Source organism: Solanum dulcamara, chromosome 5, assembly GCF_947179165.1.
Source record: "Solanum dulcamara chromosome 5, daSolDulc1.2, whole genome shotgun sequence".
NCBI lineage: Eukaryota > Viridiplantae > Streptophyta > Magnoliopsida > Solanales > Solanaceae > Solanum > Solanum dulcamara.
The window spans coordinates 2295829-2319629 of NC_077241.1; the positions used below are offsets into that span (position 1 = coordinate 2295829).

Consider the following 23801-nt stretch of genomic DNA (forward strand, 5'->3'; position numbering starts at 1 on the left):
TAGCTAGGAAAACTGCGTATCTAGTTATTTTATTTTATTTTATTACACGTATTGACCAAAAAGTCTCCATGAAAATTTAGTGGCTGGTAGTTAATAGAGTAGTTAGAAACTTAATTAAGATGTTACAGCTAATGCAATTAAATGAGCACCAACAAGTAAAGGCTAAGAACTTTCAATACTTTTTTACGACGAGAGAACCCGCAATCGTTATTTTTATGTTACATATTTATTATAATAGTATGTAAATCATAAAAGAAAGGTAAATCGCACTAGACAAGAGAACTTCCAATACTTTAGCTAGGTAGAGTTTGTTTTCAAGTTTGCAAAAATTGAATTTTAATCTATTTTAATAAAATGGAAAAGTTTTTATATTTAATTATTAATAATTCAATTTTAAATTTTCAATTTTACTACTAACATGACATTGATTTTAGGGTTACATAAATGTCATAGTATGTTCGAGACCATAATTCCTTCTCGAAATTGTACGTGTTCTCAAAGTCGAAGCAAGAATAGCCGTTAGTGATCATATATACTGTGGCAAATCACCAGTCTTGTCATTAATTTTCTTTCTCGTTCAATATTGTCTCTACAAGTAAAAGCGAGCATCTATATGGGTTTCATTTGAATATTCTGGAAAAAAAATATTATAAAATGTTATGCCTATATTCAAACACCATAAAATGGATGGAGCATTTTTTTTAATTACAAAAAATAATAATTCAAATGCACACTTTCTTATAACCAAAAAAAATACTTAAATTTTGAATTTGCAAATTCTAAAACGAAGACTACTTTAGTATGTGTCTTAGGTGTGATAACACAAACAATATCTATAACCCTATTATACACGAGTCTCACATAGGTACTCTTCATGTGCTATGGTCTTCTTTTCTTTAATTTCTTGATTGACAAGGAAATATATTTTGTCCTTTGGTCTTGCTAGGGTTTAATTAGGTTAACTGTTAACATGCCGACACAAAGTTGAATAAAGTATATGGGTCAAAATTGTAATATGGGGGTGTGAAAAAAGGAAAACACAAAATCAATCACAATTGTTTCATTCATTCTTAATCAGATATCTCAAGTTCGAGTCTAAGATATAAAAAATATCTTATTAGAAAAAGTTAATTCCTTAAGTGGTCTTATGCGGCGCGGCGGATTAGTCAGCCCCCTCAATGCAAATATCGAACACTTAAGTGGCCTTACGCGGTACGGTGGATTAGTCGTGTCCCGTCCTTCGAATACCAAACACTTAAGTGGCCTTACGCAGCGGATTAGTTGAGCGCCCTCAATGCAGATACCAGACATTTACACCTTGTTTGGATGGTTGTAATTCGTTATATTGTATTGTATTGTTAGTTTAAATACAATATTTATTTTGATTGTTACTTAAATTCTATTGTATCGTATTGTTTGAATCCATCGTTAGGTAACGATCCATTTTATGTAACGACCAATTTGGTATGTTTGCATCGTTACTTTAATATTTTCTTTTCATTTTGTCTTTATTTATTATTTAATAATTATATTTTATCTTTTATCCTATCCTTTCATGGTAACTCTATCCCGTATCTACTTTTCTTGTAAATTTCATTATTCGAATCATGGATGTGTGACATTGTGTAACGACGAAGAATGATGCAATCTATCCAAATATTATATTCATTAAAATAATATAGTGTGATACAATACAATTAATTATGAAACATACATCAAAAACCTTTTTTTAAGAGAAAAAAAAAAGAAAAAATAAAGCACTTTTATGAGGATATAAATCTTATTTAATTTTGACTTGACCATTTTAGCCAACTGCCACACTGTACGGCAAAAATTGTTGCTACCAATATATGTGTGTATTAAATTGTTTGTTGCTATTAAAGTCTGCTTAAATTTCTTTGTAACCGTGTGAGATGTGACACACAAATCTTGAAAAAAAACACCATTTGTCAACTATATATTAACATTCTTTAATTTATGAGATAAAAAAATCTATGGAATTGAATCAACTTCAATATCTCCAATTTCCACAAAGACTTCAAAACCTTACCTATAACAACCGTGGATGTAACTTATAGCTAGTATAGCTAGCTGGATTTCTAATTATCTAAACTTGTTTTTTTTTTTTTTTAAGTGGGTGCGAATTCAGAATTTTTACTTTATGGATTTAATTTTTAAGATTTTTAACATTAATCTCACTATATTCTTAAAGTTTGGATTTCCACCTATTATTTATTGCAATTTTCGTGATTTTTCACATATAAAATTATACTTCCGTCAAAAGTACTAAATTTAGATGAACCTGTTACCTTAAAATATTACATCCGATCTTGCTTTTTAGATGAAAGTGAAACCCAAGCATTATTTAGCTAAAAGCTACTTAAATTCAACTAATCCAAACATGCCCTTAGCTAGTCTAACAAAGTTTATCTTTGGCTATCATACATGTAATATTACTAAAAAAATGATCAAAATCAAATAAAAAATCGAGATCTTCCGAGGTCGATATTTGGGCAATATTTATCAAAAAAACAACCTCAAAGTGGAGGTCAATATTGTACAATTTCGTATTATAAACTGACCTTCGTCATTAGCTAAAAATCTCAGATCTAAGTGAGAATTATCTCTTCATTCTTAATTAGAAGTTTCGAGTTTGAATCCAGATAATGAAATCATCATTGACAAGAGTGTTTACCCCATGTTCCCTCCTAATTCTCAATGTGAATTTGGATCAATTTTGTCTAAATAGATATGTATCGGACATCATATAGAAAATAATAATAAAAAAAGAAACTAGACAATTAGGTCTGGGAGTATATTGGGTTGGTAATAACTAGTAAGATAATGAAGTTTGAAGAATGAAAAGGCAGATAATCCACTTATTATATTTTAAGTTTTAGTCAATACTTATTCAATAGAGTTGCTTGTAAAGGTTGTGGTAGAATTATAAGTGATATTTCATCTTTAATAAAAAAAATTAAACTCAAATCGTGAATATAAAATTGATAGTCTTTTAGGGAACATTTTAACCTTAAAGTGCGATTTTTCAATGCAAATCTAAGTTAACCCGGTTTAAAAAGAGATATCAGACACCGAAAAAAAAAAGAATTAATTACTTTCATTTTCTTAATGTTTTTCTTCATTTTCTTAGCTTTAGAGAGTGGGGTTAGTCTTTCTTTGTTTGGTCGGTGAACCACTAGGTGAAATCCTCCCAATTTTAAGATCTATTAATAATGCACAATAAAAAAACTCTATTTAATCAGTATATTTTTATACTATATTGTAGATTATTTGTCTTATTTTTCAAGTAATTAGTTCCTCTTATGATGATATATAAGTTAATTATTGCTATCTTTTATATATAAAAAATTTCTTCCACATTTTTTATGTGACTTTATAGTGTATGTTCTGTTTTTTATCGTTAAAATATTAAAATATGATCAATTATATTTATCTCAAACTATTCACTTTTATTAGTACGTGGAAGAATGATTTTTTTTATAGCGAGTGTTGCTCCTTATATAAGCTATATGTGAGACAAATTTCAATTAATTGGATTAATAAATTTCAGACGATAAATATTAAATTAAAAAGGAATTTCTTCTCAAATAAAAAGCAAGTGAGTAGTTTAAATATATTCAACAATTAATACACATTTCTAAATTTGTTTTTGCCATGTGTAATTTATGGTATGCTAATAAAACTATAAACATGTATTTCACTAGATCAATTTCTTTCATAGTATATTCAGAAATCAAATTGATTAATTACCATAATTTAGGGAAACATATGAATTTCATTTATTAATAGTACACAAATCTCACACGGATTAAGCCAATAAGGTCGGTGGTTTATTTTCTTTTGCTTTGCTTTAATTTCTTTTGATCTTAGTCTAAAAATGATGGAATTCTTTGTATTATTGTTGACTATTACTTATCTTGTTTCAGTTTATATAGCGATATTTGACTGTACACATAATTTAAATCAACCAATTAGAACCTCTTTCTTTAACAAAATAAAACTTTGTTAATAAATAATGGCATGGATGAGTTTTTTCTCAAACGAAAATGACATAAATGAGTCAAACTTTTAACGAATGACATAAATGAGTCTTTTCTCAAAGTTCGATGGCTAATATCAAATTCGATCACAACCTGATCAGAAATCGAATCACGACAAACTGCTCGACTATCTAATAACGTATGATACTGTATTTTAATACGTTATTACACAATTACATACATTACCATTCAGAATTCAGATGACATGAATTATGATTTCTTTTAATTTCTCAGTCAATGTATAGAAATTAGTAAATTTATGATGCCCCTTCTGTTGGTAATTATAGTGGGAATTTTTATTTTTTTTTCAAAATTCAATTCAACGTTTTACTATATCAATTGATTCTATATATGACCAATCCTAAATTAGATTATATTTTCTCCTGAGTTATAGTTTTCTACATTGCATTTTATTATTATTTTTGCAAAATAGTCGATATTGTGACAACATGATATTCGCCAACTCAAATTATTAAGAGAATATTTGATCAATGAATTGAAAAAAAAAAACATATATAATAATGATTTAATTAGTTAGAAAAATCTCCATTTTATTTTCAGAACTCGAATTTCTAGGAGTCGTTTGTCTATAGAATTCTTTTTTCCTATTTTTCAAAAAAAAAAAATGATGATATATTAGACTTAAGTTTTTGTAAATTTTTTAAGATGGATTTTTTAAATTTACAGTTTTTGAAGTAAAAAAATATCGAGGTTCATAAATTAAATTGGTTGCAGATAGTGCACAAAAATACCTTTAATTCATTCTTTTTCCAATGTTGAATTCATAAAAAAAAATTCTTGGCATTATACCATTCAAATAAAAGTTGGTTAAATTTGGAAAGATTCAACTTCAAACTATATTCTAAGATAAGAAAAGTTAAATAAAAGACCACAAATTAGTAAATTTTGGACTTTATTGGTATACTTTTTCTAACTAAAAATAATTCGTTCATTTTTTAAAAAAATATATATATAATAAAAAGCATACTTTTCGTTTTTGAAAGATCTAACTTTAAAATAAGAATAACAACTTGATCGATAAGAATGACGGTGAAGCGATAAAAAAAATTTCATACTTAATTTGAAATCTCAACTCTCGAGTTGAAGCAGTCATATGTATGGAATTATCATAACCACTCAATATAGAACTTCGAACATAAATATCAATTTAATAATCCCCAATGCTGGTAACGATCACTAGGTCAAAAAGCCTTTTATATATATTTGATCTATAACTTCCCCCATTCCAATTCATCCCGCACTCTTCTATTTTGAAGCTTTAGAAAATAAATTATATTGGCATCATTTTATTAAATGTGATCAATCTAGTTGATTGTTTGTATCATATATTTTACTTAACCTGAGAATATCTATCGATAATATTTTTTCTATCTTCATAAGATACAATAAAATTGTGTATTCACTATCTTCCTATGTCTCACTCATGAAATTATACTGAATTTGTTGTTGTTATTGATTGCTCATATCAATTTAACTTTGCAACCGTGTGCTTCTTTAATATTTTATTTTATCATTATTGATGCATTTACACAATTAAATTGACATGTTAAATTTTTATATAATCATATATCAAATTTTTATATGTGAGGTTATAATAGGTATATATTATTATTATATTTAATATCATCATAAAATAAAATCAAAGAATAAAAATTCGTGTTTAACATAATACTAATTGTGACCGACAAGGGTTGGGGTGGAATGGTAAGTATTTCTTCATTCTTAACCAAGAGGTCTTGGGGTCCCTTGGATACGGAGTCGCCTTTGTTAGAGAGCGTTTTACTTCTCAATGTGGAATTTTTTATCGTAAATTCGAATTTAATTGAACTCCAATGTGGATACCAAACACTCGATGGGAAACAAAAAAAAAGTAGGAGTTGTGAACACCATGTCCACTGATTTAGTTGACAACAAAAAATAAGATTTTCAACCTTAGTATTTGTCAACCACACGATGGAAAGTTGGAAACATAATACATGATGTATGAATTACAAACAATAATAATAAATTGTATAAAGTATGAATTTGATATGTTGAAGGGGGCACATTTGACCATTTTAGTTTGAATCTAAAAAGGAACACTTTAAAATATAGTAACTATAATTTTATAGCAAAAAGTTCAAGTCATATATAAACTAAAGTATATAAAGTTTTTATACCAATATAGTTTAACAAATTATAATATTTTAACATATAATTTTTTGGTATATACTAAATAAGAATAATAAAATCTCTCGTAAGCTCATTTAAATCTGCACAAAAACAATAACTTCCAATTCATGATCGCATATTTGTATCTTATTAAAATCAATTCAATAAATGAGTGATAAGAATTTATATGTATATTATATACTCACACTTACATTTAACCCTTATTAAATCACTAAACTATATATTAATAGAATTTAATATAAGTGATTGGCCGTTCAATGGGAGCGAGTAAGCAGACTTTTCTGGATATGAATTCAAGCCTTCTAAATCAAAAAGTCAATTAATGAACTCTTTTCACATAAACTCTTACCCTTTCCCATAATTCCAACTAATTTTGTATGGTACGTTTGTAAATAAAAACAAAACGTGATGACTGAGTTGGTATAGCAGGAAAATTAGGGATCAAATTTCAATCGATCTTTTTTAGTTGGCTTTTTTGAGTTTTTTTTCTCGATTGGGGTCTTCTCGATTGTGATTTGAAAAGTTCAGCACGGTGTGAGTTTAAGCATATCAATAAGCGGAGTGAGTTTGATGCAATAAGTGTGGTAACTCAAAAAAGAATGATAGGAGATGTTTTGATTTAGTCTCTTTCTCAATTGAGCTAGTCGCATAGAGCTTATCCAACGTGATTTACATTTTCTTTATGGTTTATAAGTTATTGCACAAAAATAGATTTAGAGCCCGTTTGGATTGGCTTTAAGTTGGTCAAAATCAACTTAAAGTCCCTTTTTAGCTTTTGGACGTGTTTGTCTAATGCTGACTTTAAACAATAAAGTTCTTAAAGTCAGTCAAAAATGAAAAGTTAGGATTTCTAACTTTTTTTTTCAAAGTGCTTAAAGTCATTTTCTTTGACCATGGAAATTACTTTTATATCCTTTATATTTTAACTAAATTCTCAAACTAACTTTTTTTATTCTTTTAACCCTAAAATTCACATCATAAGCACTTTTATCCAAACACTCAACTGCTTATTTATAAAAATAACTTTCAGCACTTCAAAGTTCTAAAAGCACTTCATACATAAAAGTTACTTTTTTTAAATCTATCCAAACGGGCTCTTAATCATACCGCCTACGAAATGTACAAAGCTGATTTACCTAGTACGCTTTATGCACGAAGGATAGCGATTGCAAATTTCCAAAAAAAAATGTAATGTACAAAAACGTGTTTACCCAATTCACTTTATCCAAAAGACAGCGACTGTAATTTTTTTTAAAAAACAACGTAATATATAAAAGTGAATTTATCTAGTGTGTTATATCCCAAGAATAACGACTATGAATTTCCAAAAAACAACAACATAATGTACAAAAATGGGTTTACTCAATACGCTTTATCCGAAGTATAGCAACTATGTAAAAAAGCGGGTTTACTCAGTGCTTTACTGCTTTACCCAAAAAACAGCGATTGTGAATTCTCAAAAATAATAATAAAAAAATGTAATGTACATTTTAGTCTTTTCACTTAAATATTTTTCCTATATAAACCCTAATTGAGCCACTTAATCCTACTTGATTTGATTTGGATCAAATTCTTCTAAGCTAGCTTCTTCTTCTCCCCCCGCGCCCCCCCCCCATAAAAAAATCACTTTCTCTCTCTAAAAGCCATGCTGATCGGACCTACACTTCCGGCGACCAATCTCCATTTTTTTCAGGCAAAAAGAGCTAGCTTCAGCTGCAATGTGTCCCTATTAAACCCATCAACAGTAACTGTAAAAACAGAGAAGACAAAAAATCATCTTTCGAATCTTGAAAAGCTCTTGCAAAATCAATCTGGTAAATCCCAATTACTTGATGATGATTCACGGGGAGTAATTCAAATACATCCCCGCGAATCGAGGAGTAATGGGTCGAAGCAAAACAGGGGAAAAAACTTGTTGGAAGGGTTGAATTTGTCAAGAATTTGGCATGAACACAAGGTTGCTGAAGAAATGTCTCCAAGACATTTAAATAAGCTAAAAAAGCTTTTATCATCAAATAACATAGAATACTCTCCAAGAAACAATCTTGGTAGTAGTAAATGGAAAGAATATCATGGTTGTAATGATTGGTTAGGCCTAATTGATCCTCTGAATGAAAATTTACGACGAGAATTGATTCGTTATGGGGAGTTTATACAGGCAGCTTATCATTGTTTTCATTCGAATCCTGCAACGTGTAATCATGAAGAGGGAATGAGAAAAGTGGCGTTGCCTGATAAATCTTATAAGGTTACCAAGAGTTTGTATGCTACATCATCTATTGGATTGCCAAAATGGGTGGATGATGTAGCACCTGATCTTGGATGGATGACACAAAGGTCGAGTTGGATTGGTTATATCGCGGTTTGTGATGATCGATCAGAGATTCAACGGATGGGACGAAGGGATATTGTCATTGCTCTTAGGGGTACTGCAACTTGTTTAGAATGGGGGGAGAATTTCCGCGACTTATTGGTTCAAATCCCAACAGAGACAACGACTGAGACTGGGACTGAGGCAGAGTCGGTTGAAGGACAAGCTAAAGTGGAATGTGGATTCTTGAGTTTGTTTCAAACAGTTGGTGTTAATGTTCCTAGCTTAGCTGAATCAGTAGTAAATGAAGTGCAAAGGCTCATCGAACAATACAAAGGCGAGTCTTTAAGCATTACTGTGACAGGGCATAGTCTTGGAGCGGCCTTGGCTTTATTAGTTGCAGATGAAGTGAGTACATGTGCACCAGATGCACCACCCGTGGCTGTTTTCTCCTTTGGAGGTCCACGAGTGGGGAATCGAAGCTTTGCAGATCAATTAAACTCAAAAAATGTTAAAGTACTACGTATCGTGAACAATCAAGATGTTATAACTAGAGTTCCGGGGATGTTTGTGAGTGAAGAACTCGATAAAAAGCTAAGGGAGTCAGGATTTGTAAGCGGGGTGCTAAATGTGCTCGACAAAAGTATGCCATGGGCATACGCACATGTTGGCACTGAGCTGAGAGTTGACACAAGAATGTCACCATTCTTGAAGCCTGATGCTGATGTTGCTTGTTGCCATGATTTGGAGGCATATTTACATTTGGTTGATGGATATTTGGCATCAAATTGCCCTTTTAGAGCAAATGCCAAAAGAAGTCTAGCGAAGTTGCTAAATGAACAAAGGTCTAATATCAAAAGGCTTTACACTAGTAAAGCAAAAGGATTGAAACTAAATCTTGAAAGAGAACATAGTTTCTCTACACCTAGTTGTTTGCCTAGTCCATCTTCTTGATATTATTAATTAGCTAGAGGATGTATACTTCTAGCACAAATAAGTAATAAGAAGTATATGTTTTCTATGATACTAAGAGCAATTCCTTGAATGAATTAACAAGTGAATTCTAAACTTCTGCTAAGTTTTGTTGATGCATTCCTCTTGAGAATGAAGAAGAAGAGAGATTTCTTTTATTTTTAATATATATATATATATATATATACGCACTGTTCGAGGTAAAGTTATTGGATTCGGATAATCTTGTAAGTCATTGCCTACATTCACCCCTAATAGTGGAGTCTTCAGGAGTGTTTGGTATGAAGGAAAAATATCCTAAAAAATAAGTGATTTTCTTATTTATTTTTTAGTGTTTGGTTATTATACAAAAAATAATATCTCAAAAATATTTAAACATATTATAGGCAAACAATCCTTTTGAGATGACAGTCTGACACAATATCTCTACCTCTCGTAAGTAGAATAAAATTTGTGTACATACTACCCTCTCTACATCTTATGTAAAATTATACTCGATATGTTGTTGTAATGTAGGCAAATTATATCGGATGGGGTGGAGGTGATGGGAGTGTTAGCTGAGGTAAGGTGTGTTAAGAGGGTAAAGAAGATATAATTAGTGTGAAATGCGCTCACCTCACCGGAACCTAAATTTGTATTCACCTCTGCTACATCACCTAAATGCCACATATAAAACTTTTTTTCCCAACTTTTATTAGATAGTCATCTTTTCCGTTTTTAAATAACTTATTTTCCTATTAATTTTTTAAAAAAACAATCAAAAAATGTTTCCCTCCCTATCAAACACACTCTTCCATGGGAGTAATGCATGAGTTCTAACTTTTACTATCCCATTTCCCTTTTTCCAATATCCAATGTGAACAAATAAAAATTCTATAGCAATTTGTTTTTGCACTTTTTCCTTTGACAATGAAAAACAAAAGTCAAAGGATGTTAGAAGAAACAAAGGTCATATAATGTAGTAAGTACAACACAAAACACCGAGTATACAAGAAAATAGTTGACTCCATCTACCTCATTGAACACCGATGGATTTTTTTTTATTTTTCGCTCGATGTTTAGAGCATGTATTGAATTTTCAATTAAATTCGAATCGCACACTGCATGACACTGAATCAATTTATTTTGTGTCATTGTTAAAACTAAATTTAATTTGAGTTGAGGGTCAATTGGAATTAAAGTCTCTATTCTATATGATTGTATACACTGATACACATCATTCTTTTCAAACTTTTAGTTATAAAATTACATTAAACATATTGTTATTGTTTAAACTAAATTAGAACTATGTTATCATAACTAAACAATTCTTGTCTAAATTATTTATTGACCTTCTTGAAGAATACATATAATAGATTGTACCAATACCGACTATCTTCCATCAGAATAGATATTATTTAACTTTGACCTTCAAAATTTAGACAGATAAAAATAAATTACCTTATATAAGAAATTATTATGTACATGATTCTATTATATATTTTAAACAAATGATATTAATAATAATTCATCGATTCCAATTTATGTGATATTATTAATTGTGCATGAAATCTAAAAAAATAAAAAGATATGTTTTAAAAGAATTGTGGTTTAAATGGATTACCTTTCACTCTATTGAAAATGAACATGAGTATAAGAATTGTTTTTCTAAGCAGAAAATTAGTTGCCACATAAGAGGATTTTGCCGTTTTATCTTTTCACATGAAAGTCAATGTGTCTTCATTTCAATCATCGTAGTTCACTTGCTTAACTATCTTCACACACCAATCCAGGGACTAAGGAATCCAATCCTCGAGACATAAAATACAACATATGATAGTTTTTTATCGTAAATATAAGGTTTTTCATGCAAGTTCGTCTATTGAAACTTTCGTTTTCAAAGTTTTAGATATATTTTCACGACTATAAATATCTTATTAAAGATAAAATAATAATTTTAAAATTAAATTATTTTTAAATATAATAATATTATTATTTTTGGGGACAAATTAAAAAGAAACGTGGTACTATTTGCATATGTCATATTTTATATGAGTGGTCTTTAATTTTTGTCCATCAAAATTTCTAGTTTTAAATTTTTACCTTTCAATGTTTTAAGTAAAAAAAAAGGATTGAAAATACCCTGGACAACAAATAACTAAATTTCTAGGCAAAAAAAGATTTGCAAGGTATAAGTAAGTTATGCCCGGGTATAAGTTTTGTCCAAAGCAAAATAAATTAAGTCAAGACACAAGTTGTACCTCAAGATATAAGTACAATTAACACATGTTAAAACTAAAAACAAAAAGATTAAGCTCCAGGCATAAATTTAATGACAAAAGTTATATTATCCGATAAAATTTTGCCTCCAAAATTAGTTGTGCCCAATAAATTTAGTCATAATTAAGGATATCTTACAAAATTCTCACTAGTTTAGAAACGAATTACTTATATTTATGCTAGTTTGTAATATTACGAATCTTACCAGGTTTCAAACTTCAAGTTCATGTATCTGACGCATCTAAATACGCGTATCTTGAATACACGGGGGTCAAAATTAGGTGTAATTTTTTCTAGATACATTGTATCCAAGTAAATTCGCATGTATTTGAGTCTCTCGCTCGCCTCTCTCCTATTTCTCTCACCCCTCTCCTCTCCTCCCCTATCTCTCTGTATCTGATATCCCAAATACATATATTTAGTGTGATTCACATTTATCTGAGACACACAGACTATCTCGCTTGCCTCTCTCCTTCTCTTGCTTTCCTCTCCCTATTTTAGTGTATTTTATAGCAAAAATACATATATCTAAGTGTATCCAACTTGAAAAATGATATGAAATTATTAATTAGTGAAACAATACATATTTTTTTCAAAAAAGAAACAATCCATACAAAAACTTGAAACTTTTCAAAGTTAAGACCCAAATATCAACAGATCATAAAAGCCCAAGAAACTACACAAACAACAGCCCGGGCCCATACCCCAAACATACACTGAACCTTTCACCCACCCCCACGCCACCCCACCATCACTAGGGTTTTTAAGCTTTGGTTCACTTCACTCTCTCAATTATCAGCCGCATTGGCTAGTTTATCACAAAACCCACAAATTTGTTTCTCTTCCAAATACCCAGAAAAATTTCATCATCACATGGGATCTATAGGGTTTTCTTGATTTCTTGAAAAAAATCGGTTCTTTGTATCACTCTCTCTCTATATATCTGTTTTAGGAACTCCAAAAAGAGTGAAAATAAATGGCTACTGTGAACCCATTTGACCTTTTGGATGATGATGCTGAGGACCCAAGTTTGCTAATTGCTGCTCAGCAGCTAAAGCCGGCGGCTCCTATTGCATCTGCACCAACCAAGAAGGGTCCAGTTCAGGCTCAAGCTAAGCCTGCTGCTAAGTTGCCCTCCAAGCCGGTTCCTCCTTCTCAGGCTGGTAAATATTCCATTTTACAACATTTATGTACTTTGGATTAATGTATATTCATTCATATTGTTTTGTATTTTTGCTTTCTTATTAAAGTTACCCTGAATTGAGCTGACCCAATTAGTTTGGATTGATATGTGAAAGTTCTTATTTTTATTGTTGTTATTGGTATAATAGTAGTTGTAATGGTAATATACCATGTCTAATTGTTTTCTAGACATTTTTGCATAGTTGTTCCTACTTTTTTTTGTAGTTTTGGGTGTTTTTTTGTAAGGTATTGGAAACAATATATTCATTCGTATTGTTTTGTATTTTTTCTTTCTTATTAAAGCTGCCATGAATTGAGCTTAACTAATGTAGATGGTGCATAAAGCTGACCCAATTAGTTGGATTGATATGTGAAAGTTCTTATTTTTATTGTTGTTATTGGTATTATAGTAGCTGTAATAGTAATACACCATGTCTAATTGTTTTTTAGACATTTTTGTGTTTTGAGCTTAGGCATATTTGTTCCTACTTTTTTGTTTGTTTGTAAGTTTGGGTGTTTTGTGCAAGGTATTGGAAGCAATACTATATTAGCATTGTTGTGCTTAGGTTCATTGTTCATGTGTATTCATTCATTTTGTTTTTTTGTACTTTTGGTTTATTAGAACCAGCGTGAATGGGGCTGAGCTAATGTAGACTGTTCATATAGGTGTCCCAGTTAGTTTGGATTGAGATGTAGTAGGTCTTATTGTTATTGCCGTTGTTGTAGTAGTAATGGTAATATACCATTTGTACTCATTTTAAAACATTTTGGTTTCTTTGGTTCCTGTATAATATTCATAACTTTATTGTATTTTTGGGTTTATATTGAAACCGGCACGAATGGAGCTGAGCTACTGTAGATGGCTCATATGGCTGACCCAGTTAGTTTGGATTGAGATGTAGAAGATATTTTTTTTTGTTGTAGTGAATGAATATGGCTTTTATATCAAGTTATGCTGTAAGGTATTGCGTATCATTTGATTGGGGAGGAAAAAGATCCAAGTTTGTAGAAATTTAGCATTTTCCACCTAAAATGAGAGAATATGTGCTATTTGCTAGGTGATGCTTGTCTTCATCTCCTCTTTCGTTGTCTATTCTCTTGCTGCATGACGTATTTATCTTGGAAATGTTGCTTTTCTCATCCCTATGTGACACTGTAAGACTAGAAACTAATTTAAGTTCCATGCTTAAACTTTTAGGCTATACAAATATGTGGAATTGATGGTAGGTTTGTCAATGTTTAAGCAATTAGTTTCTGTTTGTTATTTACTAAATATGATCTCGAGCAAATGAATGGGAAGATAATTTCCTCTGTGATTGTGGGATTAAAGTACAGTTATGGACTTATGGAATGGGGATTTGATTGGCCGGAAATTGTGCAACTATTTATATAAAATATTTTATACATAACGTCACTCTTATGTTTCCTGATTGTCCCTTCTGGATGGTGTGTCAAATTTGGTGTTGTTGCTCGTGTTCAGTAGTGACCATATGTCCATAACAGGCAAGGAAACTCTTCGGAGTTTGCTGCTATTTAGTTTTCCTTCATTGTAGTTCAGTACTCACCTGTTGTGAATCAACCTCTAGGTCACGTATCGAGTTTCTCTTTACCTGATTCCTGTGTGGTACTACAGATGTTTTTGTAATAGTATAATTTTTCCTATTACTTATTTGTATATTAATTGTTGAGCAGGGAGGGAAGCGAGGACTGATGGCCAGCGAGGAGGAGGCCGCGGAGGTCCACGTGGAGGTGGTCGTGGGCGTGGACGCGGGTTTAACCAAGAATTTGCTGATGACGAGAATGCTTTTGGCAGCAATAATGGATTCTCTGGGCGGTACAGTGCTCCAGAAGATGGAGAATCTGGAAAGGTCTCTGAAAGGAGAGGTGGATACGGTGGATATCGTGGGGGGTTCCGTGGAGGTCGTCGTGGTGGTTTCAATAACGGGGATCCTGCAGAAGGAGAAGGGGAACGCCCAAGGAGAGTGTATGATCGACGAAGTGGAACTGGCCGTGGGTAAGTGATTCTGCTATTTTTGAAATTCACACAAGTGCATTTCACTATTCCCTTTGTTGGGTTGTTCAATAGCTCTAAGTCTTACTTCGTGTAGTTGTCTTTGTTTCTTGTGCTTATGTGTGTATCTTTATTGATCTGTTCTATTGTATAGGAATGAGTTTATTAAACGGGAGGGCGCTGGTCGTGGGAATTGGGGAACTACTGCAGATGATATTGCACCGTGAGACTGTCATCTCAATTTTTGTTTCCTTGTTGCCCTTGGCTTTACATATAATATTTTCTTATTGTTTAATGTTGGTTTTTTAATCCAAATTCAGGGAGACTGAAGAACCCGTTAATGATGGTGAGAAGATTGTTGAGGCTGAGAAACAAGCCGGACAGGAAGATGCTGGGGACACCAATAAGGATTCTACTGCTGCTGAGCCAGAAGAGAAGGAACCCGAGGAGAAGGTAACTGTCATTTTTTGGTGAAGACCATTATTTGTTTTGCTTGCTTGCATGCCGTAGTTCTACTGTTGCAAATTAATCTCTGTGTCATGATATTATTTGTTAGTTGCATGATTCCAGCTGTTTTTATTCATATGTATCTATGATCACTATCCAAAACTATTAATTATTCATCTCTGCTTGTGTTGTAGGAGATGACCCTCGAGGAGTATGAGAAGGTAATGGAAGAGAAGAGGAAGGCTTTGCTGGCTCTGAAGCAAGAGGAAAGAAAGGTTAATTTGGACAAAGAACTTGAATCTATGCAACTTCTCTCAAACAAGAAGAATGATGATGAGATCTTCATCAAATTGGTGAGTTATTTGGTGCTTGCTGCTATTATATTTTGATTGCTCTATTAGGAACTTGATTGTGTTGTATGTGCTGGTATATTCGTCATGCTTGAAATTTTATGTCTGGGCAGGGTGCTGAGAAAGATAAGAAAAAGGAAGCAGTGGAAAAAAACAAAAAGGTAAGCCTCTTTTTTTAAAAAAAGTGACTTTATTGGTATCATAGCATCATTTTTTATGCGTTTCTTGAGAATTACTTCCATTTCATAAACTCTTTATTTGTCAAAAGTTATGCGTGCACTATCAAGGAGACCATGTTACACAAGTGTATCGAAGTCCCGTGCTCCCCCCCCAAAAAAAAAAAATCCCCGCTCGTCATGCCCCAACTCAATTGGTGGAACAACTCGTCACTGTTCCTCCACATCCGACTGAGCAGCATCACTGGCCCCATCAGTTTCCCTCTTGACAATTTCAAGCGCTCTTTGACTCTATTTTTAAAGTCCTCACTTCTTTCCCTTGTGGTACGTGTTTGCTATCGGTCTTTTACCTGTTTTTAGCCTTGAACGGAATTCGCCCTGCAAGCACAAGCCCCTCCCAAATAGATACAAAAAAATGTGTTTTGTTTTAGACCATTAGCATTCCGAAAGTTAAATTCCAGTAAATGCTCTTTTTAGACTGGTAGGTCAACCTCCACTCATACTGACACCAGCATTATTGTAATATCATGTACACTGTTATGCTGGTGGCAGTATTTTATTGTTTCCTTTTCAGAATGCTTTGTCATGCCTTGTTTAGTATTTTACAGTGTCTTATTCACTCCTGTTATTTTCTTGAGCCGGTGTCTATCGGAAACAGCCTCATTGCATATTGGTTTCTTTTTCACATGAAGAGGGTGAAAGTTTACACTTCAGTAGGACCCCATCTTGACAAAGACATTGATCTACGAAATGGTTTGAGTTCAATAGATTTAATTACTGCTTCAATTGTGAGGCTTGATACATTCAATTTCTCGCAGACAAAAAGCATAAACGAATTTCTGAAGCCTGCTGAGGGAGAAAGTTACTATCGCCCTGGTGGCCGTGGTAGGGGCAGGGACCGTGGAAGAGGTAATGGCGGTGGATATGGTGGAATCAACAGTGTTTCAGCCCCATCCATTGAAGATGTTGGTCAATTCCCCTCCTTGGCTGCCAAGTAAGGGAGCAAGTTTTGTCGTCTGATCGTCTTCCTTTTTCTGTCATTTATGATATTTGGGCTTTTTTGATTATAACAAAATGTTTCCCCGGAACCTTTGGGCATTTCTGAAAACCCTTTATATTTAGGCTCTTATCTTTTATTTTCTTGTTTACTTATTAAATCAGTTTTGGTTGTAGTTTATTAGAAGACAATTATGTTTCTTTTATTTTCTGTGTATACTTACCCTTCTCGGACCTCAATTGTGGGATTTATTGGGTATGTTGTTGACGTCTAACTCATTAATTGTTGAGAATCTCAAAATATTTAACATTGAAGTGAGATCGATCACCAATCCAAATAGAGTAAAATTGATTATGAGAATTCATATAATTGATCCTTGCTAAGCTTGAAATTAAGAAAGTAATTGAGGTTTTGAAAAATTTTTCAATGGTTCATGCACAAAGATTTATATGTGCTCTTAATTAATCCAAGGAAGAATACTTGTCCTTTTATTTGTTTTTTGCTTTCCAAATGAGAAAGTATTTGTTACAAAAGAGGGTTTTCTCGTACTTTTCTTCACACGATAGTCTATCTATTTTATTTTTACCATCGTAATTCGATTAATTAACTAAGCTCGCACACCAATTCTTGGATTCATTTTTACCATCGTAATTCGATTAATTATTATGCGCACACCAATTCTTGGACTAAGTGATCTAAGAAGACTTAAGATGCAATTTACGACAATCTTCAATTTATCTATGAAGTTTTTTGTGCAAATTCGTCTACTCCTCGTTTTTGAAAGTAACAAAAATATTTTTTTTACTGTAAATTATTTTAATAATGGTAAAGATAAGAATTTTAAGGAAAAAAATATTTATTTTTTTATTTTTACAAAATGTTATGATATTTTTATTTTTTGGACAAACTAAAGGCCCAAGAAACTTAAACAAACCAGAGTCCAGGCCCATATCCAAAATATACACTGAACCTTTCCCCACGCCCCTAAGACCCGCCCCCCACCCCCTGCAACCATCAATCATATCTAGGGTTTTTAAGCTTCGATTTACTTCAGTCCTTCAATTATCAGCCGCTTTGGCTAGGTTTTCACAAAACCCACTAATTTGTTTATCGTCGAAATAACCAGAAAAATTCATCTTTTACATGGATTTTAATCTATAGGGTTTTCTTGATTTCTTCGAAAAAAATCGGTGCTTTGTATCACTCTCTCTCTCTATATCTGTTAAGGAGCTCCAAAAAGAGTGAAAATAAATGGCTACTGTGAACCCATTTGACCTTTTGGATGATGATGCTGAGGACCCAAGTTTGCTAATTGCTGCTCAGCAGCTAAAGCCGGCGTCTGCACCAGCCAAGAAGGGTCCAGTTCAGGCTCAAGCTAAGCCTGCTGCTAAGTTGCCCTCCAAGCCGGTTCCTCCTTCTCAGGCTGGTAAATATTCCATTTTTCAACATTTATGTACTTTGGATTGATGTATATTCATTCATATTGTTTTGTATTTTTGCTTTCTTATTAAAGTTACCCTGAATTGAGCTTAGCTAATGTAGATTGGATTGAAATATAGCAGTTCTTATTGTAGTAGTAATCCTCCCTGAGGTAGTGGTAAGGCTTGTTTACAATGTACCCTCCCCAGACCGTACACCCTACTTTGTGGGATTTCACTAGGTATGTTGTTGTTATTTTGTAGTAGTAATGATAATACATCATTTTAAACATTTTCATGTTTTGGCTTCATGTATATTCATTCATAACTTTATTTTTTGGGGGGATTATATCGAAACCTGAACAAATGGAGCTGAGCTAGTGTAGGTGGCTCATATAGCTGACCCAATTGTTTGGATTGAGATGTAGCTGTTCTTAGTTTTATTGCCTTTGTAGTAGTAGTAATGGTATGTCTAATCATTTTAAAACATTTTTGTGTTTTGGCTTTATACTTTTTGGTGGTTTGTGTAAGGTGGTGCTTGTCTTCATCTTCTCTTTCGTTCTATTCTCTTGCCGCTGAAGTATTTATCTTGGAAATCTTGCTTTTCTCTTTCCAATGTGACAGTGTTAGGCTGTAGGAAATATGAAATGATGTATCAATCCAGGATTAGTTGGGAGTCTGAATCAAACGTTTAGGCTATACAAATGTGTGGAATTAGTGGCAGGTTTCTCAAGGTTTAAGCAATTATTTTTTGTATGCTATTTAGTAAATATTATCTTGAGAAATAGATGGGTAGATAATTTCCTCCATGATTGTGGGATTAAAGTACGGTTATGGACTTACGGTATGGGGATTTGCTTGGCTGGAAATTGTGTGACGGTATGTATAAATCTCTTATAGAAAACCTCATTCTTGTGTTTTCTGATTGTCCCTTCTGTCTGATGTGTCATATTTCGTGTTGCTGCTCCTGTATTCAGTATGACCATATTTCTATCAAGGCAAGTAAACTCTTTGGACTTTGCTGCTCTTTAGTTTTCCTTTATTGTAGTTCTCAGTATTCACCTGTTGTAAATCAACTTCTAAGTCACATATCGAGTTTCTTTTTACCTGATTCCTGTGTTATACTACAGATGTTTTCATAAAAAGTACTCCCTCTAGTCCATATTATGAGAGTCGTTGGGATTTTTTTTCCCTAGTTCAAAATAAGTGAATTGTTCAAAGTTTAAGAAAATTGTTGAGACTTCTATTCATATTTACCCTTCATTTAATGAGGTTCTTAACTACTAATCTACTACTCCCTCCGTCCCATATTATATGGGCACTTTCTGTTTTTCACGATAATTAAGAAATCATTAATAGATTGATCAATTTTACTATTTTGCTTGTTGTTTATATCAATGCACATAAAAACCTAGTATACATAGTAGGAATAACTAGTATTGGGAACTGGTCACATTCAAAACGTTATATTAGTTGTAGGTGTAAAATTGGAAAATTTATAATTAATATTATCCAGATTAGATTTAGTAAGTGATCAAGTAATATGGGACAACTATGATGCCCATCTAATATGGGATGGAGAGAGTATACAATTTCTAGGTGAATAGTTTGAGAATAATCAAAAGGGTAATAGTGAGTGGAAAGTAGCCTTTAATTTTTGTCCTTAAATATTTTTCTTAAGGGGTGTGCCATACCCCAAAAATTCACTTATATGGACCAGAGAGAGTATAATTTTTCCCATTGCTTATTTGTGTATTCATTTTTGAACAGTGAGGGAAGCCAGGACTGACGGCCAGCGAGGAGGAGGTCGCGGGGGTCCACGGAGAGGAGCCCTTGGCCGTGGGCGTGGACGCGGGTTTAATCAAGAATTTGCTGCTGATGAGAACGCTTTTGGCAGAAATAATGGATTCTCTGGGCGTAACAGTGCTCCAGAAGATGGAGAATCAGGAAAGCTCTTTGAAAGGAGAGGTGGATACAGTGGATCTGGTGGGGGTTTCCGTGGAGGTCGTCGTGGTGGTTTCAATAACGGGGATGCTGCAGATGGAGAAGGGGAACGCCCAAGGAGAGTGTTTGATCGACGAAGTGGAACTGGCCGTGGGTAAATGATGCTGCTATTTTTGAAATTCACACAAGTGCATTTCACTATTCCCTTTGTTGGGTTGTTCAATAGCTCTAAGTCGTGCTTTGTCTGGTTGTCTGTTTCTTGTTCATATGTCTGTATCTTTATTGTTCTGTTCTATTGTATAGGAATGAGTTTATTAAACGGGAGGGATCTGGTCGTGGGAATTGGGGAACCACTGCAGATGATATTGCAACGTGAGACTGTCATCTCAATTTTTTGTTTCCTTATTGCACTTGGATTTACGTATTATATTTTTCTTATAGTTTAATGTTGGTTTTTTGATACAAATTCAGGGAGACTGAAGAACCTGTTAATGATGGTGAGAAGATTGTCGAGGCTGAGAAACAAGCTGGACAGGAAGATGCTGGAGACACCAATAAGGATTCAACTGCTGCTGAGCCAGAAGAGAAGGAACCTGAGGAGAAGGTAACTGTCATTTTCTGGTGAAGACCATTATTTGTTTTGCTTGCTTACATATCCGAATTCTACTGTTTCTAATTAATAGCCGTGTCACGACACTATCATCCTCTTGGTTTTTTTTTTGGGGGTGGGGGCGGGGAGTGAGTGTGACGTAAATTCACAATTGAATTCCTGGACTGTCTCCTTGTCGATTAAATCAGTGTGGACATGGAATATCAGCTCAGTTGTCCATATTCTAGTGCAATCTAACTTTTCAAAACCAGTAATATTTTTTTATTTATTGTCTTCGGTTAATTCTTCAACATTTATCCCAATATTTTTATGGTAGTCTCATACCTTCCAATAGACCAGGAACTAACAATCATGCAGTGACCAAATATGACAACCACTTGCTGCTCTGGTTGTTTTCATTTACTACTCACTGTTTCTTTTTAAAATGGCATTGTGCTGTTATATTATATAGAGGTTTCCTTGGCAGATATTTCTATGAAATAGCTATGAACGTTAACTAATATTTTCTGGTAGACTTGGTACTTCTTTACTTTGATTAGTATCTGTGGATTAACACATTCATTGCTATTTGATGACAATGGTGTAGCTAGTGTTATTTGCATGATTCCAGTTGTTATTATTCATATGTATATATGATCACTATCCGTAACTATTAATTATTCATCTCTGCTTGTGTTGTAGGAGATGACCCTTGAGGAGTATGAGAAGGTACTGGAAGAGAAGAGGAAGGCTTTGGTGGCTCTAAAGCAAGAGGAAAGAAAGGTTAATTTGGACAAAGAACTTGAATCCATGCAACTTCTCTCAAACAAAAAGAATGATGATGAGATCTTCGTCAAATTGGTGAGTTTTTAGTGCTTGCTGCTATTATATTTTGATTGCTGTATTGGGAACTTGATTGTGTCGTATGCTGGTATATTTATCATGCTTGGAATTTTATGTCTGGGCAGGGTGCTGAGAAAGATAAGAAAAAGGAGGCAGTGGAAAAATCCAAAAAGGTACTTTAGCTTCTCTTTTTAAGTGGCTATATTGGTATTGTAGAATCATTTTTTACGTGTTCCTTTGGAATCTATTCCATTTCATAAACTCTTTGTTTGTCAATAGTTATGTGTCTAGCAGGGTCTTTGCTTAAGCGGAGAGCAATCCATCCTGCCGCCCTTCAAGCGCAAGCCCCTCCCACTAGAGAAATAATGTGTTTTATTTTGGACCTTCAGACTTCCGGAAAATAAGTAGATGCTATTTTTAGACCGGAAGGTCAACCTCCACCCAATACTTCAACAGCTGCAAAGAAATCTCTCTTCCCTTGATTGTATTTTCAATGAAAAATGGAATAGGGAAGTAATATTATGTATACAGTTGTATAGGTGTCATTTTAATTTTCCCCAATATTGCGTGTACATTCATGCGGTGTCAGTATTATAGTTTGTGGTTTCACCACAATATCATTTTAATTTTAAAATCATTGCATGCTGTTTTTCTTTTCACAAGGGTGAAAGTTTACACGTAAGTAGCGGACCAGATCTATAATATTCCAAAGACAAGACATTGATCCACAAATGGTTCGAGTTCAATAGATTTTATTACTGTTTCTGTTGTGAGGCTTGATACTTTCAATTTCTTGCAGACTAAAAGCATAAACGAGTTTCTGAAGCCTGCTGAGGGAGACAGTTACTACCGCTCTGGTGGCCGTGGTAGGGGTCGTGGCCGTGGAAGAGGTAATGGTGGTGGATATGGTGGAATCAACAGTGTTTCAGCCCCATCTATTGAAGATGTTGGTCAATTCCCCTCCTTGGCTGCCAAGTAAGGGAGCAAGTTTTGTCGTCTGATTGTCTTCCTTTTTACGTCATTTATGATATTCTGGCATTGATTATAACAGAATATTTCCCAGAACCTTTGGGCATTTCTGTATTAGATTTTGTTTTGGAAACTTTATAATTGTTCTTTAGAGTCTAAATTTAGATGTCTTCTGAAGGTGGGTATGCCCTGGGTTTTTGTAGACTATTTTTTATACATTTATGAAAACCCTTTTCCTTCATATTTAGGTGTTAGGCTCTTATCTTTTATTTTCTTGTTTACTTATCAAATTAGTTTTGGGTGTAGTTTATTAGAAGACAATTATGTTTCTTTTTCAAGCAGGACGTCTAATGTCCCTCGAAAACAGTCTCTCTACTTCCACAAGGTAGGGGTAAGCTCCGACTGCATGTAATGGGTTAAAGACAATAATTGGGTGAAGATTCATCCCAATCCAAATTAGTTTGGGTCAAAATGGGTTAGGTAATGGGTTATATAATGGGTCAAGATTAAATCCAATTCAATTTTTACTAAGCTTAATTATTTTATTTGTTCTTTCAAACCATTTTAGTACATAATAAAATTATTTTTTCTTTATTATGACTGTATATAACATATCAAATTGAAAAAAAAATTAAAATTATTTTTAAAAGATTTTTCATTAGCTAATTCGGGTTACATATCAACTCAATTTTTTATGGGTTGAAATGGATTGGATTAAAATGGGTTGAGCTAATGAATGAACGGGTTAATACTCAATTCAAATTTAAACGGGTTGGGTTGATTTTGTCACCCCTAGTTCTGTGTATACTCTACTTTTCTCTTACCTCAATTGTTGGATTTATTGGGTATGTTGACGTCTAACTCAATGTATGTTAGAAATTGTTGCGAATCTCAAAATATTTATCATTAAAGTGAGATCGATCACCGATCCAAATAGACTAAAATTGATAATGAAGATTCATATAATCGATCCTTGGTAAAAGTTGAATGCCAGTTTCTACATATGTAACATTTTTTGTTATTATCGTTGAACATGGTATAATATCATCATTTTATGAACTTAATAGGAAATGGCATAA

At 33.0% G+C, this 23801-nt stretch overlaps 3 protein-coding genes across 5 annotated transcripts; all 3 read left to right on the forward strand.

Moving 5' to 3' along the window:
• The first annotated feature begins 7803 nt into the window (after positions 1-7803).
• On the forward strand, positions 7804-9653 carry LOC129888737 (phospholipase A1-Ibeta2, chloroplastic-like). Its single transcript, XM_055963724.1, has one exon. The coding sequence runs from the start codon at positions 7900-7902 to the stop codon at positions 9517-9519; it is 1620 nt and encodes a 539-aa protein (XP_055819699.1). The 5' UTR covers positions 7804-7899; the 3' UTR covers positions 9520-9653.
• A 2925-nt stretch (positions 9654-12578) lies between these two features.
• On the forward strand, positions 12579-17241 carry LOC129888738 (RGG repeats nuclear RNA binding protein A-like). The gene is made up of 7 exons (XM_055963725.1): positions 12579-12959; positions 14671-14992; positions 15144-15212; positions 15310-15442; positions 15631-15789; positions 15900-15947; positions 16781-17241. The coding sequence occupies exons 1-7, from the start codon at positions 12773-12775 to the stop codon at positions 16958-16960; spliced, it is 1098 nt and encodes a 365-aa protein (XP_055819700.1). The 5' UTR covers positions 12579-12772; the 3' UTR covers positions 16961-17241.
• A 753-nt stretch (positions 17242-17994) lies between these two features.
• LOC129888739 (RGG repeats nuclear RNA binding protein A-like) lies at positions 17995-22965 on the forward strand. Of its 3 annotated transcripts, none has more exons than XM_055963726.1 (7): positions 17995-18385; positions 20148-20475; positions 20625-20693; positions 20793-20925; positions 21613-21771; positions 21879-21926; positions 22553-22965. In XM_055963726.1, the coding sequence occupies exons 1-7, from the start codon at positions 18211-18213 to the stop codon at positions 22730-22732; spliced, it is 1092 nt and encodes a 363-aa protein (XP_055819701.1). In that variant the 5' UTR covers positions 17995-18210; the 3' UTR covers positions 22733-22965. The 3 variants fall into 3 exon arrangements, with proteins under 3 accessions (XP_055819701.1, XP_055819703.1, XP_055819702.1); XM_055963728.1 differs by lacking the exon at positions 22553-22965 and adding an exon at positions 22033-22325; XM_055963727.1 differs by lacking the exon at positions 20625-20693.
• Positions 22966-23801: the final 836 nt, after the last annotated feature.